Source organism: Populus nigra, chromosome 1 (assembly GCF_951802175.1).
Source record: "Populus nigra chromosome 1, ddPopNigr1.1, whole genome shotgun sequence".
Lineage (NCBI taxonomy): Eukaryota > Viridiplantae > Streptophyta > Magnoliopsida > Malpighiales > Salicaceae > Populus > Populus nigra.
The window spans coordinates 47668958-47684872 of NC_084852.1; the positions used below are offsets into that span (position 1 = coordinate 47668958).

The following is a 15915-nucleotide window of genomic DNA, read 5'->3' on the forward strand; positions in this document are numbered from 1 at the left end:
CATCATTCTGATGTTTTTTTTCCAACCCAAACACGCTTGTGTATAAATAAATACCTGTGCTGTGCTCCCAGGCACCTAGATAAAAATCCAAGTGAACCTATCCTTTCTATCCTATTGAAATGACATTGTCCAATAGAATTTTGGCCTACTGACCAGTGGCTATCATTATGATTGCACAGCCAAGGCTTTCAACCCAGCCAGGCAATGACCCTATAAAACTCCACCAGGTAAATTCTAAAAACTAGTATTGCTCTTCTAATTTTTAATACAGATGTTCTTGTGCTCCCGAAACAGTGTCTGTAACTAAAATTCTGTAAAATAAGGCAGGATCTTAAAATAAGCACGTGATAAATTTCTCTAAACATGAAGCAGATTCAACTAAAAATCAATACACAAAAATAATTTCCATCTAATGGCTCTCTGAAAATGCTAAATGAAACCTGTGCGGCATGATGGGCAAAAGCCAGACGGTCAAAACCAGGGAAAAAAATTGCTCTCGTCACATGCAGCTTCACTGCTTCTTATCTAGGGAGAGAAAGAATGGGATCTTAAAGGGATAAGATTAAGACATCCTCAAGCACATCTGCAATTGTTTTTCAACCTCAAAGCCACACCCAACAACAAACTAAGCCGTACTTTTCTTGTTTCTAAAGTTCTCCTTCAGCAAAGCCAATTTTTTCCTGCACTGGTTTGCAGTTTTCCCAGGAACAGCAGCAGCAACCCGCTCCCAACGTTGAGAGATTTCTTTTGGGAAGGTTTTTAGAGCCTGAACCAAGGCTCTTTCTTGCACCGCAGACCACACATCTTGGTCTGCACTCGAAGACACCCCATTTGCAGTAACCATGTCATCAGTTTTCTGCTTGTCTGTGTCTCTTGAAGACTCTTCTTCAGCAATCTTTGCAACACTACTTTCAGGTGCCTGCATCGCTGATGCCCCTTGTATTTCGTCTCTAGTTGTAAGCGGAGATGCAATGGATTGTGCAGGTTTCCTCTTTTCGAGAAAAGAATCAAAAGCTTTAGCTGTATCAGGCTTCTGAAGGAGGACAGTTTTAGTTGCTTTCAGAATTTCTTCAACAGATCTTCCTGTACCAATGTACTCTGAAATAACCTCCCACCTCCGAGATGTTCCTTTAGGATATTTCTGAATTCCTTTCCTTAGAAGCTCAATTTCTTCTCGGCTCCAAGGTTTCTCCTTCTTTCCAGAGCTGCTTGATGGGGCTCTTCCATTGGACTTCAAAGAGCCATTCTGCTGTGAAATCTTTTTCTCACCCAGTTTACTGCTACTGGAATCAAGATCACATCCACATGCATCTCTCAGCACTTTTGCTTGCTCTACCACTTCTTTACCTTCCATTCTGTCACATAAACTCCTAAGCTGCTCAATATCCAGTGACATACAAAGATTTTCCACATCATCCTCACCAAGATTGAGCAAACACTGAGGCAGAACAGGTGCTGAAAGAGTGCGAAGGCGACTCCGCTCTTTACGCAGAAGCTTCTTCTCTTTCTCCTTTAACTTCTTCTGCTGTAAAGCAGCTTCAGCAGCACGTTTTCCCTCCTCTTCTTTCTGGCGTCTCTCCTCTTCAGCAGCCCTTGCAGCTTCTTCTTCTTGCAACCTTTTTGCCAAAAACTTAGCTTCCTTCCTTCTTTGCTTCTCAGCTTTCCCCTCCTCCTTTCTCCTCAATATTCTTGGGTCTCTTTTATAAGCACTGTCAACAAGAGTGCGTATCCGTGCATAGTCTTCCTTTCTAGCCTTTTCTGAAAGCTTTGCATTTTGCCTTTCCATCCATCTCTTATGGTCACGAGACTCAGCTTGCTCAAGATCAAATTCATCCGCATGAGGGAACTCTCTCCAGCTTTTAAAGCTGTACCAAAAATTATAAAAGCTATCTACTTCTTTTAAAGAAGTGTTCTCATCACCTAAAGATGGGATTGGTTGGTTAACTGACCACCGCCCATTCCTCATAAAAGCAGGACCAAAAACCTTGAAGAAGTCTTGAGGGGCACAGTCAGTTGGAATTTCATCATCAAACTCATCTGTGGAGTCGTATATTCTTCTCTTCACAGGATCAATCAAAGCTTCATATGCTTCTTGGATAGCTTTAAAGTGGCTCTCTATTTCATTCTTTTTTGCTTGTTTTGCTGCCTCAGTTTCCTCAGCAAGAAGAATAGCAGCCTGTTTGTCTGGGTGATACTTCAAAGCAACCTCACGATAACTTTTCCGTATCTGTTCTTCTGTGGCAAGGTATCTCAAATGGCCTAAACCCAGCATGGCATAGTGATCCTGTTGCTTATCTCCAGATCCAGTTTTCTTTTTACCTTTGGTGCTATAGGATTCAGATGAAGGCATATACGATTGTTCTTTGTCTTTGGACACTTTCTGATCTTCACTCTTTGTGCCTTCCTCCTCCCAACCAAGGAGTTTTAAAGCAGCAGAGTGATAAGCATGCCCAGCTGGTTCATATTTTAAAGCTTTGATTGGAAGGCAGTTTGAAGAAACATGTACTGGCTGTCCGTCTACGAGCTCTTGTGAGTAAGAAATAAGCTGCAAACTAGTTTGGATGGCCATGGCTTTATAAAGGCTGCAGAAATAAAAACACGTACACTAATACTGATCTCCAAGATTCACCTCAGTTCAGTACCCTGTTCAGCAATTGTAACTATCTTCAAGCTGCACTGGAAAAAAGCTTCAGTTAGTAAAATTCATGCAGAAGAAAGTACATGTGCATTGGTCAGCAAGTAGTAGATTACAGGGACATTTAACACACAACATGCCAGTTGACAGGTATATGGAGTAGCATAAGTCCATATAAAACAATAAAAAATACACTGTTGAAAGCCACTTTGCACACCCGAAAATGCTTTTTATCTGATGGAACAAAATTTGATAGCTCCAACACACATAAGATGCCCATAGAAAAATCGCAATTTCTGATGCCCAGCCACAAACGTTAAGATAATTTGGGCACAGAGAGAGGTAGAATGAATCACGTTAGCAGTAAATAATCTAGCAATCACATCTCCAATAAACCAGAGGCCCAAGAACTAGCTCAGTCTATCCTTAATTTTAGATTTTACAGAACAATCTATGCACCCATACACTTTCCTATTGCACAACCATGTCACAGAGCAAACAGGCAAACTTTAATTTTCTATTGAAAATTGAAAATTTTGTAGAAATTAATAAGAATCATTGAAACACTAAAAAAAAATAAGGGCAAGAATCAACAACATGCAAAGATACCAAACTTGTGCAATGCAAGTTGGTACAACTTCTGAAGAACAATTACAGCCCTCATCAAACTCCTCCTCAAAAAAAATCATCACCCAACGACACTCATGGATTCTTGGATTTATTCCAGGAAGCTCTCATAAGCTTTATATCCTTGTAAATAGCCTTCAATGAGTTCATCTTAAGATCAAAACACACAGCCCTACCGTTTACAAATCATTTCAGCCTACATTGAATTAAATAAAATTGATGACTAAATCAACCCCTTCTCAGAATCACTACCAACCTTAAACACAAAATCTAAGTTAATTAGTTAATCAAAATTAAGTTAACATCAGGGTAATCTGTAACTTCTCTAACGTTATTCAACACAAACAATCTTTTCTTTTAAGTCTCAATATTAACTAGGTTTACGAATACAAATCATCAGGAAAAAAAAACCCAAATTTTGTAATCAGTTCCCCTTTCAAAACCAAAAGAAAAAAACAGCTAAAATCAAACAAATATATATATATATATAAAGAATGAGACTTTACATGAAATCAGACCAAATAAAAACGATCAATCAGATATAACCACAAAAATACTTCAATAACAAACAAGAAACATGAAAAGTGAGCAATTATAGTCAAAATATTAACCAAAAAATATATATTAACCAAAATATTAACCTGAGATTGAGGTGTTCGTTTATTTATTATAGAGAGAGCTCGAAAAAGAAGCCTCTTTTTTCGAGAGGGAGATGTTGTCGAGGAGACCGGTTTTCTTGTGATATTGTGAAAATGGAGAGGAATTAGGGTTTTCGAGAGAGCCCCGAAGCAGTGGCGATGGCGAAGACAGAGATGAAAGAAGGGACCAAATAGAGGAGCCCCTGTTGTTGGCTGCCGCTTTCTCTTATAAAAACTTCCATCCCATACTTATAGATTTATTGATACTCACTTCTATCCTTAATAGTTCTCATTTTACAATATTGCTCTCCTAACTTTAAAAAAGTTTCAATTTAACCCTTGATTGTTAAATCACATGCTTTTTAAATTTGGTTATTGAGTTTTTTTTTTAGGTTTATAATTTTTTTAATAACATATATGTGGACTTGAGAGGAAAAATGTTGAAAAAGGTAAGAAATGAATAGAATAAGATGTGAATTGTTAGTTAGTCAATAGCAGAGGGTAAGGTTGGATTTTTTAAAAAAAATATAGAATTAATTTATAATTTTTTCAAATTATAATAATAAAAGTGAAACATTGAAATTACACCCTTAATTAAATCTTGGTGTATTTATTTATTTGTAATAATTACTTTCCTTGGGAGCCATATTTATAACTAGTCTTTGATATTTATGAAATTAGTTGACTCACATGTGGGAACTTTTTTTTTTTTTAAGTTTTGAATAACTTTGACAAGGACACAAGTTTAATTTAATTTTTTAATATATAATTTACTTTTTATAAAAATTTCAATCATATAAATTCAACTAAAAGGTGTGTAAAAGCGCGCCTGGCATTGCTGCTAACCATAATTTTATGAAAACTTAATTTATTTTATTTTATTTTAAATTTATTTTTTATATTTTAATATCATTTTAATATACTAATATAAATTTTCAAATTAAAAGCATTTTGAATCGCACGACAACTACTTCTTCCGAGAAAGCCATAAATTTGTTTTTAGTATGATGTTACCATCACTGGCTCATGCTGGACAATTCAATGTCGTTTTACGAGGGAGTGCTTTCAAGGAAGCCTCCTCGGTCAGCATTCTTCTTCTAGGTATAATCAGAGGCTTGAAAGTTGGGAAATCCATGATGTAGCAAATTTTGCCACATCCTTTGGGAGTTAGAAATCCTCTGAAAGAATGAAATCTGTTGATAAATCATTGAGAAATGGTGAAGAACATAACTAAAACTTGTTTTTCTTGAGAAGACACGCAGATATGCTTTGATGTATTCAATTATCATTTTTCTTAATTAATTGACGTTTGTAATGGTCTTGAATACACTCCTTTTAGAAGTTGCTACATGCAATCATCCTTTTATTGAAGAACTTGCAGCAAATACAATTTACAACAGGTTAAATGCAGAATGTAGACACGGTCTATGCAAAGCTAAATCCCCACAAGGAATAGATATCTGACGAAGAAAAAAAAGGATTGCACCGTCAAGTCAGCTCTCGAACTGTTCCAAACCCGTGAAGTTGTAGCTTTGAAACCCTTCCTTGGGACAACAGAAAGTCGTTTGCTTGGTAGGTAGCAACTTATTTCCCATATCATCTGCACAGGTCTCCAGGCCACAAGCATTGCACAATACCTCCAAATCTGATTCCTAAAAGGACGATGCAGCATTTGTGTTTCAAAAAACGTTAATCATCCAAATAATAATGCAGTTTATTCCATGCAGTGGAAATTGTACCTTCATCTTCAAGAGCTTAGATAGGTGTACCAGAGGATATGGATGAAGCTTGTAGCCGGCATTATTTATACATGACAGGGACAATGCTCGAACCTTCACGGTATGGGGAAAAAAGATTGTGATAAGAACCAGAGATGATAAAAGGCAACTTTTTAATTCTACCAGAAATATAATGAATTTGCGAAGGAAGCAGAGAAATTGAAAACTTCAACAAAGGGAATGAACAGAAGGGAAAAAAAGGAAAGGAAAGCTACACGAAGAATGCAAGAAAACGAGAGCAGTAGATTTTCAGAAATTTGGGGAGTGGGGGGCAGGGGGTGGGGTGGCAAATTAGGCCAACACTAATGTAGTTGTCGAATCCATTTAAGATCCAAAATACCAGAATGCTTTTTTTTTTGTGATAAAATAAGAAAAACCAGAAGGCAATGCTAATAAAAAACTGATAGATATCATTACCTTGTTGATGTAAGGTTCAAGAATACAGTACTGCAGATAAGATGCCTCGGCAGATATGGTAGAAAAGAAACGCATATAGTTGCCCATCTGATAAAACCTGTTAGAAACATAAGAATGAAATTGTCCAAAACAACTTGAAGGAAAAAAGGAAGAAGAGAAAGACAGCATTCCACATGCTGAACAGTAACCAAATGGTGCAAAAATTTGATTATACCTTAGAACATTCCGGGCAAAACACATTTCTTTTGACCGGATAATTGGATGAAGCACAAAACGAAACCACAAAGAAAGTGACTCCCCCTTTTGATGAAAAATAGTTACAATTCACATATTTAGTACCCAGTTGAAGCTGCCTTTAAGAATGCAGAAAAAAATTAACCACACTGATGAAGTAGAGATCAACCATGGGTTGGGTGTTAGAATCAAGATGAAGCAGCACGTAAAGCGAACGAAACTCAGCCTCATTTCCGTAAACAGTACCAGAATCTCGATTTGCATCATACAGATTATATAGAGATGTCAGAGCCTTTGTAAGCTGCTCCATGTTGAGGTAATGCACTGAAGAAATATTTGAACTGCTACGACATCGTTGAAGCTTGAGGTGAGATATAACATGAAATTTAACCTGTATAACAAAATTGTGTCCAAATATCACCTGCATGCCTTAAATTCCAAAGTTTCAAATATTTAGAGTTAATGAAATATATTACTATCCAGTCTCTTCAAAGATAATCCCAGCAGTATCCAGTAGACACAGTCCATTTGCTTATTTTGGTTGGCCATCTAGATGAACTCAGTGACACATCCACACAATTATCATCTAGGAACACGAAAAAAATTGCTACCTTTCTTCTCCTATAATGTCCCAAAATGATTATACAAGAGCAAATAATAGAAAAAGAAATAGCCTTTATCATTTACAGCTGCTATCGCTTTATCAACAAACAGCATAACAAGCTATACTATTTTCTCACAAATGCCAAATGCTAGTAACAATTTCTCGATTCTTATGAGAAAAGTGATTCTAGTAACCCAATTCATTATACATATATTGAACTTCATGAAAGAACAAGTCAATCACCCTATTGCACTGGCAGAAAAACTTACTGAGGAGATGGAGATTTAGAAGGGGGAGGTAATTGAAGGTTTTTGCCAAGGAACCATACCATTTTCTCATACATGTAGATTGATTTATCATCAACAATATTCTGCATGCTAAGATCTTGTCTTATAGACCTTGTCCTATCAAAAATGAAGTCATGAACCACTTCAAAAGGATGGTCTGTTGAATCCAGCAAATTTAAGAGATAGGCCAAAGTGTCTTCTAATACTGGAAGCGGCCGCACATCGGATGCTTGCATGTGCTTGGCGGATATAGTTCTGCAAAACTAGTGAGGGAATTCCAAAGTGATGAATTTTGAATCTTATAAATGTTTAATGCACTATGAAACACCTAATAACAACATGCAGGGGACTCAAAAACACCTAATAACAAAAATGAAGCATCCTAACATTACAGAGAAAATAAATGCATCTAACATTGCCCAAAGATGAAAAGAAAAGTGAGGTGTAACACATAAATTAGAAAGTTAAATGATTATGAAAGAAAAGAAAAGGAAAAGTGGATAACATACCAAAGAACCGTTAACAGTACAAAAAACATTCTATGAGTATCACGTGAAAGCTTCCAGTTACATAAATGAATCGAAAAGATACATAACAAAAAAATTGGATGGAGATCATTACTAAGGCACTTATGATAATGATGATAACTGATCCAGTGACTTCATAATAGCAAACAATTGCAATGTAGAAGATGTCACGCAAAGTAGAAAATTCCTCTGTTTTTTTATATGTCAAATTTGTTACAAAAGTTAATGCATAATAATTTAGAATAACTTCATCTGTGCATAAAAAAATAATAATAAATCAAGGCCGCCTAAGAAATTAAAGTCTTTGTAAAATGTCCTAAAATATGATAGAGCTCACTCCCAATACATCACCCAATTTCAATTAGCAGGATTTCTGAAACCTATATAATTGATACCCTTATCAGACGAGCAATTCCGAAGTGGATTTAGATAACAGTTGCAAATGGAATTGCTAGTCTGGCAGAAGACTAATCTCTACAACTAATACACAATCGAGAGAGTGAGATTTCTGGCACAACTGATATGTGCCGAGTGTAATTGCTACTATTGTGTATAGCTTATGGTGTATTTAGAAAATGTAACACCTTCTTAAAGAAATGCCAAAAAGAAAGTACAGGAAAAAACTTGCACTGCCAGAGGAGGTTGTGATTCAGTTGGTTTCAGTTAAAAGAAAAGTGGATGGAGACAATGGTAGAAAGGCATTCTGGAAGCACATAATGGTGCACGCAGGGATGGGATGAAAATGTTCCCGACAAGCTTGAACCTAATGCTCTTTGAAACAGCCAAAATGCAGGAACTTGGAGCAGTGCACTATGATCAATATATATTAGAGGAAAAAATGATAATGAGGTCAGCAGACATAATAGGTAACTTACCTTTTTGACTGCCAGGGCTGGAGATGTTTTCCTGGGATTTCCATGGAGCCTCTCAAACACAGCTAAATCCTGCAGTCGCTCTCGTTGGGACCTTTCACTCTCTATCATCACAGAGATGAATATACAAGTTAACAGATACATCAAGCAACAAATATGTTGTCTTTGGAAAATAAAAATAAAACCCATAAACACTTCTGACACTAAAAACTGTCCCACCAAATAAATCAAAATAGCACGTCTGCCGCTGCTTCATTAAAAAATCTCGTTTCTTTTTTGAAACTAAAGAGAAACTTCCAAAGCACTTGATCAAATGTATAGCTGAGTGGAGCAAACATTGAGTAAGGAAAATCCAAGACAGAAGGAATCATAACTAGATGCTTCCAAAAAACTCAACCTCAACGTGACTCAATTCATTCGTTCCAACACTAAACCAGATATCTAACTAAATAAAGCAAATCTGACAGGAGATATCTACTCAAGAAGATAAAATTAGATGTCCTCGGACAACAGAAAAGAATAGCACACTGATCACTCCCCATCAAGCATGATTTCTCGGTCTCCCACGTAGCTAGCTTCCTCTCGTGTCTTTATAATAGCTTCTCGTCAAGATATAAAGGTTAAAAGGGAGAGCAAAAATGGATCAATTTGGCAACTCACTTGCCACAAAGACCTAATGTCACAAGTTCACCTGCAATGCAAGACTATCTCAATCTAACAAATAGTCCTTTATACATTGCTGCCATTAATCAAAACAAAGAATAGAAACAAGTGCAAGACATACAAAGAGACCCGACTCCTCCATTTATGACTAATAAAAGAGAAATCCAGCACATGAGAAATTTCCCTGTTAAATTCTAACATACACCCATTTCGACACCGAATCTGTACGGATTCCCTCCTCTCAAACATTCACCAATACACATAACAGCAGCTAGGACTGAATCAAAATTTTGCCTCCACGATATAAAGAGTGAACACTAAGCATCCAAAACCAGTCTGGAAAAATAACAAACACTAAAATTTGACTCAAAGACTTAACCATGTAAAGTTGTGTTTTTTTTTCTTTTACCTGGGCACATAAAAGGGCAAGTTCCAATTAGTCTTGGAAAATCTGAAGAATCCGCTTCCTTATCTTCTTCTGTTTTGATTTTTTCTTTCTGGTTATTGCTGCTACTCGTGTTTCCTCTTCTGGGTTTCCACTGGGGATCATCATGGGCATTACTTCTATTGTTAGTAGCATAATTAGTGGCGCTGCTGGATTCATTAAAGTTTGAAACTTTGGTGTTTCTGATCCTTGTTGATTGAGAAGAGGAAGAGAAAGAGGAATGGTTGCCACGTCCCTTACGATTTTGATGGCTTCTCTCCATGGTTCGTTCCCTAACTTCCCTTGATCTTCTTTCTGACTCCATAGACAGAGACAGCCAATAATGCTGCTAATTTGGTTACTTGTGGTATGGTAGATTGTATGAAAGAAAGAGGACTTAATTAGAACTAAGTGAAACTCTCAAGGGCTACAACTGCTTTTTTTTTAAGAAGATTGAAAGGTGCCCGGTGCTAAACTATCGAATCCAGCCCATTTGCTTCATCTTGTGACCGACTCCACAGACAGAGACAGCCAAACCCACTTGGACAGAACAATACCCTTGTTGGTCAGCTCTTCTCCTCGTCCTTCCAGGTGTCTCTCTCTCCATTTCTCACTAGCTTTTGTCCAATCTCAAACGCCAATTGCTTTTTCAAGAAGCTTCTTTTTTGCTTCCATAATGGCCACTATTATACCAATGAGAAACTTGCTTTCTGTGCTTGAAAAACGTTTCTTGGTAGCATCTTCTGTTACTCTTTCTCCTCCTACCTCTCCACTACCCACCAGTATATCTTCGCCATCATTTACAGTTCAATTTCTCGTCAATTCATGTGGGCTTCCCTTAAAATCATCTCTTTCGGTTTCTAAGAAGTTCCAAATGGATGAAAAGAAACTCCAAATTTGTACTTGAGTTCTTGAAAGCTCACAACTTCAGCGACACCCTGATCACCCAACTGATCCAGAATCATCCCCCAATCCTCCAAAGCAGAGTAGAAAGCAATATCAAGCCGAAGTTCGACTTCTTCGTTAAACATGGGTTAACGGGCCAACTTCTGCCTGAGCTTATTGTGTCAAAACCATTTATTTTGATAAAACCTTTAGATTCTCAAATTAAGCCATGTTTTGGGTTCTTGAAGTCATTTCTTGGTTGTACTGGGAAAATTGTCGTGGCTCTTAGCGTTCTCCATGGCTGTTGACGTATAATGTGAAAGGTATTATGCAACCAAATATTGATTTGTTGATAAAAGAGGGGGTAACTTTTGATAGGGTAGCAAAGCTGATTATCTCACAACCAGGAGCCATACAGCAAAAGCATTCTAGGATGGTCTATACTGTGAATGCTCTTAAAAACTTGGGCATTGAACCAAATACTCCCATGTTTATACATGCTCTTAGAGCGATGTTACAAACGAGAGACCCCACTCGGAAGAAGAAAGTTGGAGTGTTGAAGAGTTTGGGTTGGACTGAGGAGGAAATTTTAAAGGATTTTAAGCATGATCCCCTTATTTTGGGATGTTCAGAGGAGAAGATCAGGGATGTTATGGATTATTTTGCGGGTACCTTGAGATTGAAACCTCAAACTATTATTACGAACTCCTGGTTCCTTCATTACTCAATTGATAGAAGGCTCCGTCCAAGGTACAATGTTTTGAAGACTTTGAAGTCAAGGAACCCGATTGATGGGGACATCAGGATTGCGTGGCTGTTAACATCATTGAGTGAGAAGAAATTCTTGGAAAACTTTGTTACTAAGTATGCAGACAATGTCCCAGGTTTATTAGATTTTCTGCAATGTGGTTAGATGATTGTTTTGCAAACTGAGAGAGAGTATTTTTGTAGGCCATGAAGAACTTATATCAGAGGATAAATTCTGCTGGAGTATGTCTATAGCTTGGAAGAAAATGCAATACTGAGGAGCATTTTACGATTCAGTTATCTTTGGGAAGAATTTGAATGATCATTTATGCCTTTGATTTTGAAACAGGGTATCATCTGTCTATATAAAGTTTTTGGCCAAGTAGTACTGTTACTTGATATATACAAAGTACTGCTAGCTGAGTTGCTGACAAAATCATGAAGGTAGCCCGAGTGAGGAAGAGGGTTGAGAAGTGAATTTCAAACTCAGTGCTTACCATGAATGAATGCATGTGCTTTGAATGGCTGTGCTGGAAACAAATTGTCAGCTACATGCTGAGAAGCTTATGATCATGCCTTTAGGTTAACTGAGGGATTTCATGTTAATATCCACATATGGATTTCGTGAGTGATGGAGAATATGATCATCTTTTTGTGTCCAGGCTGTGGGCCAGACTTGCATGCATTTTCTGTGCTTTTCCTTGTATCTCTGCTGTTTTTGGTTGGCTTATTTGCTGCTCGATGGGCAGATACTGCTCAAGTAACAGGCCCTTGATTGATTGAGTTGCATGCTGGAATTAACAAAATTAAAGGGAGTAAAAGAACCTAATGCAGGCATCTTGATTTATGAGTTTGGTTTAAAAAAAAAAGATTTAGGAGTGTGGAGCTCAGGGTCTATTTTGATGCCACAACTACTTCCTTCACTCATTTTTTTTTTTTGTTTTTTTTTTTTTATTATTGTAAGTGTTCGGACCAGCTTGCACGCACCTCAACTAATCTAACAGGCTATGAAGTTAATGATCATGTAAACCTCCAGTAGTTATCATATAAGCAATCACAGAGTTCGAACCTGAGATCTAAAAGAAAACAAACTTTTTAGTTTTAAGTTTTTATTACTGGACCACCATCTAAATGATTTTTATTCTCTTTTTATTCCAGCTTGGGTTTGGATAGTATAAAATTTAAGATTAAATGAAGAGTTATTAAAATTAATGACTCAATAAAAAATAAAAAAAGAAGAAGCTTAAGCTCTGGTGGGATGAAATTTGCAACTCTATTGAATAGTTATTAGCACGTGTGATACAAACGCCGGAATGGGGCAAGCGACTTTATCTGACCTCAAAAGACAATCATTCTTTGTATCTCTAGAATAGTTTCGACATGACCTTTCATACTAGGCGTTTAGGTGTGGCCCCTTCCTTTTCTTCCTTCTTTTTTTGTTTTCCCCTCACCTTCCCTCCGGATTCTGCCCATGAATTGTTTGTTCTTCCTTGCAGTTCAGGCTTACTGTCAATTGCAATCCCTTTATAGTAATTTTTTGCAAAGTTGAGTCCTAACCCGTGACTCTCTAGTAACTTTCATTCTATGCCCCCTCTGGTTTGGCAACATTTCCATGCCCCTTGTACTCTGTAAAAATAAAGAAGAAGAAGAAGAAGAAGAAGAAGAAACACTCCCCTCTTCCTCCCCCTCCCCCTCCCGCAAAAATATCCCTAAAGACTCAAAACCAACACCACCATTGAAGACGTTGATGATGCTCTTTCCAGAGATAACAACCGATATTCTAAGCAGACTACCGGTCAAATCTCTCAAACGTTTCAGGTGCGTGTCTAAATCATGGTGCAAAGAAATCGACAGTCCATACTTTATCAACACTCATCTCAAAAGATCATCACAAGCACACACCCATCTCAACCTCATTCTTAGAGATGCCACCAACTTATGCACTGTAGACTTGGACTCACCCGACTTCACCTCCATAGAACTGAAAAACAATCCTTTAAAAAGTGACGACTGCGCTACTGAAGTAATGGGTTCTTGTAATGGACTGCTTGCCCTGTTAAATTCTGACTTTAGTATTGCTCTATATAATCCATCAACTAGAGAAAAGAAAATGATACCCGTTTCACCTTTAGAGTTGCCAAATGACTTGGACGATTCTAAAGTGTCTAGCCTGTTCAATTTTTATGGATTTGGACATGACCCCATTAATGAAGACTATAAAGTTGTGAGATTTATACACTTTTATGGTGATAGTCCTGATGGGTTTTTTCACTGTGAGGTCAAAGTTTATAGCTTGAAGTCAAATTCTTGGCAAAGAATTGATGACTATCCTTATGACTTGAGATTTATTCTGCCACCTGATTATCACCCTCACTGTAGAAGAGGGTATGGTGTTTTTGCTAATAGTTCTGTTCATTGGAAGGCTACTGTAGTGGGAAAGGGAAAAGAAAATGGGAGTGATATGATTGTCGCTTTTGATCTTGGAGCTGAAGAGTTTAAGATAATACCACAACCCGATTATTCCAGCAATGAACATGAAATGAATGTGGGAGTTTTAGGAGGGTGTTTATGTGTGTTTTGTAATAAGAACTGTAAACATGTTGAAATATGGGTGATGAAGGAATATGGTGTGAAGGAATCTTGGACTCATTTATGTACCGTTATTGCACCGCTACAAGTGAAGGAATTTTGGTTGTATGCTAGACCTTTAGCTTATTCAAAGGGTGGAGACAAAATTCTGTTGGAATTGGATAATAGGTTTTTTGTTTGGTATGATCTGAAAAGGAGAAAGTCCAAGATTATCAGGATTCGTGGTGCTCCTCCTATTTTTATAGCTGAGATTTGTGTAGGAAGCCTTGTCACACTAAATGGAGGTGGTGAGGGTCAGACTAGTGGGAAGGACACACAAGAGAAAAGGAAGACTAGAAAGAAAAGGTTTGTTTTATTCTCTTTGGTCAAGCCTGTTCCCGTTTTATGGCTGTACTAATTTGTTCCCTTTTATACTTTCAATGATATAGTTTGACAATTGGTTAAGTTGCCATGCTTAAATACTTAAGCATACTCATCTTTGGTGCTCATCAAAATCCATGTTTTGGTATGGTTACTTATGATCCGACATGTATTAATTCCTGTGTCTGCCAGGGATCAGTTCTTATCAAAGGGGTTCAAGCTGGTTTTATGATTTAGTAGAGAAGGATGTTAAATTGGAGTGTATCAACATAGGTAAATCAATAAATTCAACCACAATATTCTAGCTAATTAGTGCTTGCTATGCTTGACCTAATTTGTTCCTTTTTCAGTGCTTTCATGTTAAATTTAACTTGTTTTCTTTTGAACTGACTATGCCATCTCTGATCTTCTTAAATTCTTACTCTCTCCCGCTTTTTTGGCTTCAAGATGAGGTAATAACTAATAAGAGATTCACTTATGCACAAGATCATTTTCTCCTCTCAAGGGTTTAAGCTCATTTTTTATTATGAATTTGTCTAATCTCATTTTGTGTCGAACTGCTGTTACAGCTTATCAGAAAGTTTTCCTGGTCATTGTAAGTGTTGCAATTAGATCTTTAAGAGTCATTGTAGTTGACTTGCCATTTCTTGATGCTGTTACAGATTTGACATGGACTTCGAACCAAATATGGCAGTGGATGTTATTTAGAGATTCATGTAATCATGTAGATTGGAGCATTTATGGAACTTATAGAAATGATCTCTTTTGCCATGTAATATATATAAAAAAAATTGGTCAATGCTGTTAATGTTGTAATGCAGACAGTATTTCATCATCAAGTTTTTTGGATGTCATATGACTGATTTTTTCTTGGCAAAAATCCCAGACTGTTATCTAATCATATTTGTTTTTCTCAGGGCTGGTAATAGATGGTTTAGGATGCAAACTTGGAAAAGTATGGACATGGAGCGCATGGTTGGGGATCTTTATTAGCTTCTCTCTGAATCTGGACTACAAGAAGTTAATGTTAGTTTCATAGGGAATATAGTTTTTCGGGCTTTATAATAGAGTAGCGTTTGGGGAACTCGGATTCTTCTACTTGTGGACAGTTTTGTGGGTTGTACCTTGTTAGAACGTATTTTAAAGCAGTTAATATGCTCTTTGAAGGATGCTAGCTGTTCATACATCAATCTAACTCCTCATCCTTCAGTTAAATTCATCCTAATTTGGAACAAGTCAGAGTTCTAGTAGAATAAATGGGTTTCCTACAAGTGTATTAACATGTAGAGATACTGATACCAGGACATGTTAATGAGGGATAGCTCAGTGAAACTTGAATTTCTTAAAAAAACTATAGAGCACAAAATTCATGCGTCAAATTTTCTGATTGACAAAGGAGCTGTCAGTTCTAATATTGATTTACTAGTTTGTGTTTGGATAATGTTTTAAAACAATAGAGACCGATATAGAAAAGATAGAAATGTTTTGAAGTGAATTTATGTATTTTTAAAATATAAATATAGGGAGATATTTCCATGTCTATACTGTATTTGTTTCTTCTATCGTGAGATAATAACCAACTTCAACACATGATTCTTCAAAAAGACAATTAAACAAAAGGTGTTCTT

The 15915-nt window shown here is 36.9% G+C and overlaps 3 protein-coding genes and 1 pseudogene across 6 annotated transcripts; 2 read left to right on the plus strand and 2 right to left on the minus strand.

Moving 5' to 3' along the window:
* Positions 1 to 331: 331 nt before the first annotated feature.
* LOC133681066 (uncharacterized) lies at positions 332 to 4133 on the minus strand. Of its 2 annotated transcripts, none has more exons than XM_062104154.1 (2): positions 3904 to 4133; positions 332 to 2671 (listed from the first exon to the last, which is right to left on the minus strand). In XM_062104154.1, the coding sequence occupies exon 2, from the start codon at positions 2567 to 2569 to the stop codon at positions 626 to 628; it is 1944 nt and encodes a 647-aa protein (XP_061960138.1). In that variant the 5' UTR covers positions 2570 to 2671; positions 3904 to 4133; the 3' UTR covers positions 332 to 625. The 2 variants fall into 2 exon arrangements, with proteins under 2 accessions (XP_061960138.1, XP_061960139.1); XM_062104155.1 differs by having other exon boundaries at positions 332 to 2676.
* A 1032-nt stretch (positions 4134 to 5165) lies between these two features.
* On the minus strand, positions 5166 to 10104 carry LOC133681067 (SAC3 family protein C). Its single transcript, XM_062104156.1, has 8 exons — positions 9692 to 10104; positions 8623 to 8723; positions 7262 to 7483; positions 6499 to 6720; positions 6310 to 6395; positions 6096 to 6192; positions 5640 to 5732; positions 5166 to 5552 (listed from the first exon to the last, which is right to left on the minus strand). Exons 1-8 carry the CDS (start codon positions 10029 to 10031, stop codon positions 5394 to 5396), a joined length of 1320 nt encoding a protein of 439 aa, XP_061960140.1. The 5' UTR covers positions 10032 to 10104; the 3' UTR covers positions 5166 to 5393.
* A 107-nt stretch (positions 10105 to 10211) lies between these two features.
* On the plus strand, positions 10212 to 12121 carry LOC133681068 (transcription termination factor MTERF2, chloroplastic-like; annotated as a pseudogene).
* A 595-nt stretch (positions 12122 to 12716) lies between these two features.
* Positions 12717 to 15456, plus strand: LOC133703072 (F-box protein CPR1-like). Of its 3 annotated transcripts, XM_062127498.1 has the most exons (3): positions 12717 to 14272; positions 14480 to 14560; positions 15205 to 15456. In XM_062127498.1, exons 1-2 carry the CDS (start codon positions 12951 to 12953, stop codon positions 14517 to 14519), a joined length of 1362 nt encoding a protein of 453 aa, XP_061983482.1. In that variant the 5' UTR covers positions 12717 to 12950; the 3' UTR covers positions 14520 to 14560; positions 15205 to 15456. The 3 variants fall into 3 exon arrangements, with proteins under 3 accessions (XP_061983482.1, XP_061983468.1, XP_061983475.1); XM_062127484.1 differs by lacking the exon at positions 14480 to 14560; XM_062127491.1 differs by lacking the exons at positions 14480 to 14560; positions 15205 to 15456 and adding an exon at positions 14950 to 15185.
* Positions 15457 to 15915: the final 459 nt, after the last annotated feature.